Source organism: Stegodyphus dumicola, chromosome 6 (assembly GCF_044657685.1).
Source record: "Stegodyphus dumicola isolate Sdum_Otavi_A_Nest chromosome 6, ASM4465768v1".
In the NCBI taxonomy this organism is placed as follows: Eukaryota; Metazoa; Arthropoda; class Arachnida; order Araneae; family Eresidae; genus Stegodyphus; species Stegodyphus dumicola.
Genome location: NC_140773.1, coordinates 59,234,516 through 59,246,423, shown reverse-complemented (window position 1 = coordinate 59,246,423; position 11,908 = coordinate 59,234,516). Strand labels below are relative to the sequence as shown.

Sequence of the window (11,908 nt, the reverse complement as noted above, 5' to 3'; positions counted from 1 at the left end):
TTAACTTATTATCATAAGACAGAATATTTTATAGTAAACAAAGGACTGAATGGAATATTTTGGTGGATTTTATGTAGTCGATACACACTAGTTTGGGTTCAAAAACTGAACAGCAAAAGATTTAGCGTTTTCTTCATATAGTGCAAATAGGTTCAAGGAAGTTTACTGCATGATAAAATTTGGAACTGTTTTTACTAATTTCTTTCACTCAGAGTTCTGCCATTATGCACTAAGGCACTCATGAGCCTACTGTTAATTTTTATATAAAAACAATCCATGCACACAAACTGGTACAAAAATGATTTTATTGAATAATACATATACATGTGAGAATACTTATATAGCATTAAGATAAATGAAGTGAAGATCTGATTTTGAAGACATAATCTTGAGAATTTCTCTCAAGACATAATAAAAATATGTAAATAAATTTCTTGCACAAAAGTCGAAATGAACATTCATCTAGCAACTATTGCAACTTTTTATGTTAGTCTCCCACTCTTTTTAATAATGCATGGATATAATTTTTTGTTTTCTTCAAATTTATGAGAATTTTTTAATAAATAATAAAATGATAGATTAAAAGTTTGAAAAAATTATTTTGAGACTTATAATCAAATGGTTTTCAAACTGTGATACACAAAAACCTTTATAACAAGCTATATTTCTCTAAACAAACACATTCCTCAATAATTACAGCATAAAAAGCATAGACAGACTCTACACATAAAAAACATCTACCAAATGACTGTACATAACAAGCAACCAAACTGCAGTAAACATGCCATTTTCCATCACACAGGGAAAACAAACCTTATTATTTGGCCAGCCATTTCAAACCCACTGCGCAACCCAAAATATTCATATGTCTAGACATATTTCCACAATTATGCTAAATAAGTGAATTAATAATGTTTTAATCTAATTTGATATTTATAAAGCTTAAAATAAAGTTTATTTGCCTCATGTCATATGCAACATCATTATTTTTTATTAATGCTTTTCACAAAGGTTAATTCCCTCAGCATTTCTTACATTGCAGAATGTGCAGAGTTTATACAATTATTTAACAAATATCTTCTCTTAGTAAAGTCCTTATATAGCATTTATTTTTGCAATTGTCAATAACAGATACATACTTCCAATTAGAAAAATGTTTTAAATGATGCAACTATTCATGCTTTAGTAATTTCAAATTTAAAAAAAAAAAAAAAAAAAGGCCAAATTACAAAATCTAACTTTTTATTTTATTTTCTCCTCTGATCTCAATACTTAGAAAATTTACTAATTATAAAAAATAAAATATAAAACATTTGAATATCATATGATAAAAATTAATTATATTTAAGTTCAAAATTCGTGATTTTTGATGACATTTTTCATTTAACTTGAAGAGTCAGTTAATAAATAAATTAGAATTATTTGCGGTTGATTCACTATTTTTTAAATGTCATTGACATTCTTTTGTGGTTTACTAGCTTTCAAATTCTAAAAATACATTTTTACTCATGCAGCATTATTGCTTTGAAATCTTAATCTAATGATCAAACAGAAGAACTCATTTAAAATATAAATATTTTTTAGTTATGCAGTAATGTAATGAGTTGACTACATACCAATACTAATGCCTGTGTGTTCAAACATTTTTTTTTTTTTTTTTTTGAAACTAAAGTTTGTAACTTTGTTACCTTCTGTGAACTAAATCTTCCTTTAGTAAAACATTACACTAATCAATATTTTTCATGATAATCTGCAGACAAATGCTCTTCATTTAATCTATTATCATAAATCATTTTCTGAACCGATATTTTATTTCTAGTTACATTCAAATGCAAACATTTCACTCTTCAGTTTGCGTATGGCCCCTGAATATGATCTTTAATTTTAAAATTAAATATGTCAATTTTTGTCAAAAAGAGTCATATTAGTATTTTTTTAATTAAATGACAAATCATGAATATTTACACCATTTAAAACATTTTTGTGAATGGATGTATATGTCTATGACCAATGGTTATGAAAATAAAAGCCACGTATGGATTTTTGTTGATATAGTACGCATATGTGAAAATGTATATACTAAAAGAAAAAAAAAATTACGGAAAAAATAAAATTAAATCATACTCTCTTCTCTATGGAGAGCAAGAATGTGAAATTATTTATCACAAAATATACACAACAGCACAATACAGATTTTCAAAAATAGCAATTAGGAAAAAAACAGTGTATTTTTTTTTTTTTTCAATCTTTGAATAGAATATTCATTAATACCATACAGAAACCAAGTTAATTCTTAATGAATGAAAAAGGTTGAGAAATAATGCAATGGAATACTATTGACCAAGAAATGCTGAATAAATTAAGAATAAGTATGGATATTGATTGCCCTTTGCTGTTATTTTCAGGGATGCAGCAGTAAAAATAATATGTGTGTTTAAAAGAAGCCTCAAGTCCACCAGCAGAATGGATTAATTCCATGACTGTTTTCATATCCTTTCTGTGCACAAAATAAGAAACAAAACAATTTGCTTAAGAAAAATTTCAACAGATGCATTTGAACAGGACAACTAAGTGTTTATGATTTATGCTGTAATCAAAAATCCTTAAAGTGGATTTGCATAATTTTGTTCAAAACCCGTATCTGAAATATCCCTTACATAACTTTATCTTCTTTCATTTTTTGCACCTGAATTCAGTAATTTACTTTCCTAATCAAAACTTTACACAAATTAAATGAAAGTCAAAAATCTTATCATCTAATACTAATCAGAAAATTTTTTATTAATTCAACAAAGTATTGATGCTTGACAATTTTCAGAAATTCACAATATACAAAATTTCAAAACTGTTAAGTTCTTAATCAAATGCAGTTTGAAAACCAATTTGACAATGTATTTTTCAAATACAATGTTTCATATCAAGCAAATAAATAAATACCATACTTTAAAAAATATGACACCAAAACACCATGAAGCAGCAATCTGATTCATACTAATGTGATTCTTACTATCATTTATAAGGTGAAATATTACATTGATTTATCATAGAAAATGATACCCGATTTAATTAAAAAAACTGAATATTTAATATATGATTAAATTCAATAACTGATTAAACTTCCACTGAATATATACAATAAATTCCACAAAATATATTTAAATTACCTTGTGTTGTTATAATTTATTCCCTAGCAATAAAATGAGAAAAATGAATGCAGTTCATAAAATCCATCATTTATTCATTACATATGTGATCTATTAAAGATAATTAAGTACTTCATTCTTCCTTGATAAATTTTACTAGGGATAATGTAAATTCCACCAGTATCTTCATGAACATAAAATTAAGTTTTTAGAAATGCATTGATTACAAATCTGTAATACATTTTCATTTTAAATGTGGTTCAAGCCTGAATAGAAATAATCCTTTTAATGAAAACAGAAGTTATAAAATAAAACTTAAAAGCAATTACATATTAGGTGAATGAATGTAGAAAAACAGAAGCAATTCATTTTAACATTCTTTCTGCAATCTGAATGGAAGTATCTCCAATACAAGTGAAAATTCATTTCTGTTAGAGAATATACTGAAAGATATTTGGTTTAAATAAACAAATTCATGAACATAAGAATTAATTATGTGTAACATACATAATGAAGATTCACACAACTGAGTAAAACTGAATACAAATTTGAATTACTTCATAATTTTTCTTTAAAAAATGCCATATTTGATATCGCCAACTATGAAGTAATGAAATTTAGTTATACAGAAATAGATATAACTGTGAAGAAATGGCATGAGTCTCTTGCTCAGAGGCGCTTACAAAATATGTGTATTATGCAATGACTGCTGAAAAGCTTGAGCAACTCAAGGTTCCCCTATCCTCTCACCAGTGAAATTTCAGAACTTACTCGTGTCTTTCAGGCTTCATATATGCACATAAAGTGTTCCAATATTAATAAAAATTCTGAATTCTATTCAAAAAGCAAAAAGCAGTCAAAAGATCTTCACTTCTTTCTAAAAGCACTACTTAATTCTGACATTTTACATTACAACTTTGCAAGTTACGACAATGAATATTAAATTTCAAGTGAATTTTTCAAACAGATTTGTAAATATTTATACGCTTCAACATACAAACAGTAAGTTCCATATCTATTAATAACTTATTAGTCACCACACAAAGAATTAAATACCACATAAGTTTGTTCAATTAATTCTTATACATCAACTTCTTTTCACAATAAAGCAACATCCATATTTGAAGCAAAAGGAGGAAAACAGCCATTACAAAATGCACATAGCTTTTTAATATTTAACATTTATAATACTCAGAAAAAACACATAACTGGTTTACATATACATGTAGAGGAAAAGGATATTTTAAAGATAAATATATATAGCATGACGGTGACAAAAATTTTATATATTATAATTAAATTTCAGCTGTATTTTTAGCAAAAGTGATCACCTTAAGAACACAGAATATTTTCTGGAAGGGGGATTTCCATATTTACCTCATAAATATAATTTTCTCTGAGACTACTTCGGTAGTTCAGTTAACTGACTGCAATCATAAACACAATTACAAAAACTTAAAACTATTTTATGCTTTTATTATAACTACATATGGTACACAGCTCTATTACTTAATGACTAGTTGTAATTAAATGACAGGAGAAATTATTATTACAACTAACAGATACATATAAATATTCTGCAAAATAATAACTAATTCATGATGCACAATATCTTAAACTATTATCAGTAAATGCATTTTTGCTAGCATAAGTGCAGGAACTCAGTGTACAAAATTTAAATAAAATCTGCTTCAAAAGTTCACAAAAAATATGCATAATGTATTAAAGAAAAAAGGATGGAACATGTGTGTAGCTATAATTACCACAGAAAATGTGAAGGAAACAGAAATATTCAAATTAGTAAGTTGTTTTGAAATTTATTTTCTTAACACAAAGACACAAAGCAATATATTTATAAATATTCACATAATATAAGAGAAATCTTATAAAAAGTAGTGTCTTTACCTTTAATTACAAAGTATGTCTTTTTATTAATTTCTTCATTAACAATTAAGTTATAGCAATCAGTACTGAAAGAATTTGAGTAATTTGAAGTGAAATTGTATTAGAAGTTTAAAAAAAAAAAAAAAAAAAAAATACATATCTCTAACACTGGTCTCTAAAAACCTTGCAGTTCTAAGCTTTTAAAAAGTTACAAAATGAAAACCAGTTCTTCAATCATTTTTATATATATGTGTTACATGTTTTTAATGGTTGCTTTTGTCTTACATTTTCATTTAAAACTACAATGCATAGATTAACACATAAATTCATCATTATAACCTACTACATCATGATTTGAAATCTTCAAAAATAAACTTTTGTTCAATTTTTGTACAACAATAAAAGTGCATTCTTTAGATTTCTCATCATTATGAGATAATACAAAAATTACTTACAGTTTCAAAGACCAAAATGTATTTGACACTAGAAACAGACTAGATTAATATTCTGACAGTGCTATTAAACTAGTTCCTTAAACCAGTCAAATTACGAAATTACTTAAAAGTACAAAAGTAATTAGTAATGCTTATGAAAATGACCTGAAGGAATACAAACAGCCATAATTAAATGCATCCAAAAGCAATATTTCCTGAGAATTTTTCATATCAGAAAACAGAATTTTCTTTAGATACTTTGTTTGATAGCCTACTCCTTTAAACATCTAAAATTTAAAATGCTTTAACAAATAAATATTTAAAAATCACATGTTAACATTAAACTTCAGTTTTATTGCATATGCAAAGATGATATCTCAAAACACATTAATAACATTGGCAAAATTACAGGTATATCTTAAAAAAATCCTTACCTTTCTGACTGAAATTTTATACAAACTGCATTTTCCATAGAGAACAGACTAAACTTCAAATGAAAGAACTACACTCAGATCATTTTCCTCTATAAGATGATGTTGAGGAGCGGAGGAAAAAAGAAAAGAAACTGCAGTAAGAAGCTTTTCACAGTAATACTTTTAACAAAACGAGAGAAGGCAAAAAGAAAAAAAAAAACCTTTTATAAAACTGTAATAACCAAGCAGGAAAGTATGCAAGTCAAAATCACTTTTCCTTCAACCAACAGAAATACATTTTTTGCTTTCATTGAAATTAGTGGTTCTTGGTTCATTAAATTTTTAATCAAATTCTAACATCTTCGATGACTTTTTTAAAAATGTAATATCATTTAGCCATACATAATATAAATTATCTGTATTTAATATATGACTCACAACCATCTCATTCACTGAAATCATACTTAAATGAGGCAAAACATTAAATTTTCTTATGTCAAAAAGTTCTGACAAACATTTCATCCTGTTTATAAGTAAGAACTTTTGTAAAAGAAGTCTGCGCACAATATATTAAAAATGGATGCAATTGCAGCCCAAAAGAACAAACAAATATCCAATACATGAAAGAACTCTGTCTCAGCTGCCAGCCTAGAGAACATCCCCGCCTGCAAGCATAACACTGCAAAGGACTGTATGTCTTTCATTAAAGCTACAACATAAGAAAAAAATGATATATGCTCTTTAAGAGATCCTTAAACACATGAACTAAGCCAAATTGGCTGAAACTCCATGCCAGAGTAAGAAACAAATTTTGTTGTAAGGAAAGAAAATTTTAATACTATGTACATCTCATTTTTTCTGGTCAAATATATTACAAACATATTAAGAGTTCTTAAAATAATATTTATATTTATAGTACATTTGTTCAGTAACATAACAACTTACAAATTCACAACAAAAAATGGCACGGAGTGTTTTAAAATACTTTTTGTAAGAAGCAGGCAAATCAGAACAAAAAATGAATAAATTTTTTTATTAATAAAAGAGAGAAGAGATAGCTGAAAATACAATAAAAAATTCAAACTGAAGACAACAAATAAACAGGAAAACATTTTGTGTATACAAAGCACTGGATTTTTAAGACCATTACACCAAAGTTGCAAAGTAAGCCAATAAAATTTATAAATTAGATGCACTTTCTTCTTAACATATAGAACTCATAAATATAGCAATCAGAAGTAAATATCCTACAATAACGTGGAAATAAGTGCGATTTCTTATCACTTGGTGAGAAAATATCCATAAGTTTATTTCAAAAAATTTCATATAATTAAAATAAAAAGCTTTAAATATACATAAATGTGACTAGATTAAATGTTTCTCAAAATATTTACTTTGTGTCTTTGTAGAGAATATTCATCTTATATTTTTTCAAAGTTTTAGGGCACAAATATATTCAATGATTTACAGAAATATCTAAAATGCATTGTCAAATCATATTTCAAGAATAATGCTAGGCCAGTAAAGGTTAATTTCAACAACTGCTGGCTTTCAAAAGTTTAAAATATCTTATGTATCATTTAAGAGATGCTGTAAAAAAAAAAAAAAAAAAAAAAAAAATTTTGTAAATATAGGAGTGTTTCTTTAAAAGCTAGAAACTTTGGAAAAGTGTGTACAATAGAACCTCCACTAACAAACACTCCTTTATTAGCAAATAGTTCTTGAATCACCAAACTCTTGAAGTAAGAGACCAATGTATTCTCACTCAGTGGACACTCCCTGATAATGGATAAAAGCCTTGGTCTCATGAGTTTCTGCTAACAGGAGGTTCAGCTATACATTCCTGACTTAGAAGAAAAAACATAACAATTTATCATTTTTGAGATGAGGATTTTCATTACTGTTAAGTTATTAACAAAGCCTATTCAAAACTTCACACACAGCACATTTCATAGAAGAAACAACAGCAGATAGTTTATAGAATTAGCAAATTTAAAATATAATCAAACAAAACTAAAATTCCATTGACATATACGTACATGTCTCATGTATTTCATTTACAATTCATCAATGAAATGAAGGATGATAAACGTTGTTCAAATAGCTGGGGGGGGGGAGAGAAGTTAAATCATCAGGTAAAAAAAAAAAAAAAAAAAAAACATACAAATGTTAATAAACTATACACATAAAGTTGAAATGCTTAACTAAATACCTAAAACACATAACCATCAATATCAATGCAAATATACAAAATGTGAATGCATTCTGAAGGATGTCGAATGGCATGGCTGTAGGAGAACTGCTTCAAGTTATTAGACATGGCTTTGAATAAGCTTAACAAAATGCATCGTGAAAATTCCTCCTACAGGTTTCTTTCTGAAAGTAATAATTCATGCCTTTCAGCATCATCAAACAAAACTTGTGCTTCCTCTTGACTTATATTTTCAACTAGAGCAATCGATTTCACAATACCCTGAAAAAAAATCATCAAATTAAAATCAAAAATCTTGAATGATTTAATAAACGTTTGACATAAATGAGGGCAAAACACAATACCATGAAAACAAAGTTTGATTCCTCTTTTTGTCAATTTATGCTTCATTCTGAATTATATCTTATCAGTTCTTATTCTCATGAGATGTTTGCAGTTCTTAGAACAAAAAATTACAACACAATGTGGTAAAGGGAAGTTTTAGGCCAATAATAAAGTTTCTCTATAAATTTTATTTAAAACAGAAAGGAAGTGACATATTTACCTAATATCCATTCCGAATAAAAGTACTTCATTTATGATGGATGTCCATCATTATGATTCCCACAGATTATTGAATTTACAATAAAGATATACATATAATACATTTATACATGCATTGTATAAATTCTTACTTAACAGAAGGAAGAAGGGATGATTTGATTTTCATCTTACATTCTCTTCTGAAAATGTATTCTGCCATATTGACATCACTAGAATTTTTCCTTGGATTTACTACTCTAACACAGGTATGGTTAAATGCTTTTTATTTCAACAGATTTTGATTCCGTTTAGAGATTATTCCGTTATTAATTTGACAATATGCTTCTTTGCAATTTTATTTTAAATACATTTTAATACCAAAAATTACACATTCACAATTTTAAAATACGTCCATAGTAATATGTGAAAACAATATTCTAGTGCTAAAAGAATGTTTAAGCAATTAGATATGAAGTGACATGAATACAAGTGATTTCATACTAAAAAGTAAACACAGGAATGTAAAGATCAGCCAGCTAAAATATTTTTAAAGCAATAAATTGATGACTATCATACAAAATGTTCCAAAAAAACTGGCAAAATTAGTAGTTTGTATCATGAAAATGTTAGCAGTATGCAGTATGCTACATCTATCTTCTGTAAACTGTGATGATAGCAAAAGGAGTGCAACTTGCACCCACTTTGCTGTCGATAAATATAGCAACCCCAGAAGTTTTTGAGAAGTGCAGAGGGAGAAAAGAGACTAGCTATCAAGGACGCATATTCGAAGCCTTGAAATAAATTTTATTGTGTATTCTGTCAGACTAAAGTACCTGATGAATGTAGTGAGAATATTTAATGTGATAAGTACAACAAAGATCGGGTAGAAACCACTATGGCTACTGAATTGGTGGCTTCTGGAATTTGCCGAGTCAAGCCTTATGAAAAGTTTGCAAGTACAGTCAAAAGTCGTTAATCCGGACTCGTCGGGACTTCGGCGATTCCGGATTAGCGATTTTTCTGGATTATAGATCATCAGTTTAAATCTCGTAAAATGGCATGCAGAAATTCTAAAATTAAAAATATGAAACCGTAATTTATGAAATAAAGAACAATTATGATCTAAAGGGTATCAAAATTTACAAAAAAAAAAAAAAAAAAAAAAAAGCTTAATATTTATTTGTTTACTTTATTAAACATTTCTTTCAATGTAAGTTGTTTAAGTTGCTTCGTTTTATGTGATAATACTTTCTCTTTAATTCTATAAACTGACATAATTTCTTGTTCAGTTACAAAGTTCTGCTGTTCAAGTCCCGTAATTGCTGTGCCGAGAATACCGACTAACTTGTCAATCGAAATTTTACGTTTTCACTAATCTCTCTGTCACCTTCTTCATATCTTTATCCATTTTTTGCAGCAATTCCACTTTTTGTTTGATGGACATCGAAACATACTTTCGTTTTGTAGATCCTTTGGGAGCTCCAGCATCGGAAATTCTATTTGACATAATCAAAAGTTCAAGTTTACTTTTATAAAATTGCTCTTACAGTTTGAAAAAAGTAATAAGCCGGATCCAGTTCGAAGATTAAGGTACAACGCAATCATCAACATTAACTGAAATAGATAATTAGGTAATTTTAGCTTATACCGTCCGTTATACATTAAACGCGCACGCGAAAACGTATTCTGCACTTTCGCACATGCATATGCGCAGTCGTAAAGATCTTACGCACACGCGTGAACGCCTATGCGCATGTGTTAATGCGGCGCATGCGCAGAAAGTTTTTAGCTTTGAGGTCCGGATTATAGATCATTCCGGATTATGGGTGTCCGAATTAATGACTTTTGACTGTACTATCATTTTTGATGACTCACTGTTTCTCAAGATTTCCAATTTTGGTATAAATCTTGCACAATGTCTGATGTACATGCCGTACAAATTTTGATTTATAACCAATTAGAGCTAGCCTTATAGTTTATTATGTATTACAGTACATTTGCTCTTGCCAACCCCTAACCTATCACTGAATAAATTATTAAGTATAATTACGCAGTTTCTCATCTTCCTCCTGATACTGTTTCATTAGTTCAGGATTTATTTATGCAACCAGACCCTACTCATCAAAGCTCAAAACTGAGTTAATAAACTGATCAGGAGAATCTTCTCAGCAAGAAATTCCCAATTATTATTTGGAAAGGAATTAGGTTCTCGAAAACCTTCCGATTCTTTAGGATTATGACATGTTGAGCAGAATCCTTAAATGTTCCTTATAACATAATGTTAGAATTACCCCTTACGTGTTTGCCTTCAACTATTCAATCTATTTTGGCAGCAGTTTAACCTCAGGTAAAGATGCAGAAACTGCCGACAGAATCTTAAATCCAACCCCAGGCACTTATTCCATTTCTCACACATTTGATCAATCTTTTGAGGATAAATTATTTAAAGAAATAGAAAAATAAAACGAATATATTGATCCTATTTCCCTTTCTTACGTTCACTCGCTAAATTGTGGACAGAGCAATAAAGAAAGAAGCAGTTCCTAATAGAGAGATTATTCTATTTGCTGGTATCATAGCTGTTTTGGAAAGTCAAACATATCAAACCTTTATGGTTTGATATGTCAAGTAAGATGAAATGACTTTATGATGTGCCAAACCATGATATGAAGCCAGCAAATATGCATGCATGATATGGATATGAAGCCAGCAAAGAATAAAGGCAACTTATTCTAAAAAGGCAAATTTCATGTTGTCTTTTCGTCCTTGACTGGAGAACAAACATTTCATTTTTGGTTAATACCAACTCAGATGTGCCCTTACTTCCAGCAAATAATTCTCAAAAACAAAATTCTCCCCAACAAACGCTTTTTACTGCTAAGTCTTCAACTACTCATGTTTATGGTAAAAAAACACTTTCTTTAGATTTCAGATAAAGACAAACTTTTCCTATAGCAAATGTTACTACAACCATTCTTGGAGCAGATTTCCTCCATTTCTTTGAATTGATGAATGATCTTAGGAACAAATGTCTCAAAGATTTAAAAATGCAGTTTCAAACTGTAGATTGCATGAAAAATGCACATATTTATTCAATAAAGGCCATTTTTAGTGATACAACTTATCACAAATTTTAAAAGAATTTCTTTCTATTACTAAATTACCAGATGTTGACCAACCTGTTAAACACAACACTGTTCATTACATCTTAACCAAAGGTCCACCTGAGGCTGCAAAATCTTGTTGATTAGTTCCATATTGCTTAAAAATAGAAAAAAAAAAAAAAAAAAAAAAAGAATT

The 11,908-nt window shown here is 28.3% G+C and overlaps 1 protein-coding gene across 1 annotated transcript in view; it reads right to left on the bottom strand.

The window, feature by feature from the left end:
* Positions 1 to 288: 288 nt before the first annotated feature.
* LOC118190632 (uncharacterized) overlaps positions 289 to 11,908 on the bottom strand; it is a 175,565-nt gene continuing 163,945 nt past the window's right edge. The window contains exon 12 of the mRNA XM_085818342.1: positions 289 to 8,347. Within this exon, the coding sequence (XP_085674468.1) occupies positions 8,237 to 8,347 (111 nt within the window). The 3' untranslated portion in view covers positions 289 to 8,236. The remainder of the gene's footprint in view (positions 8,348 to 11,908) is intronic.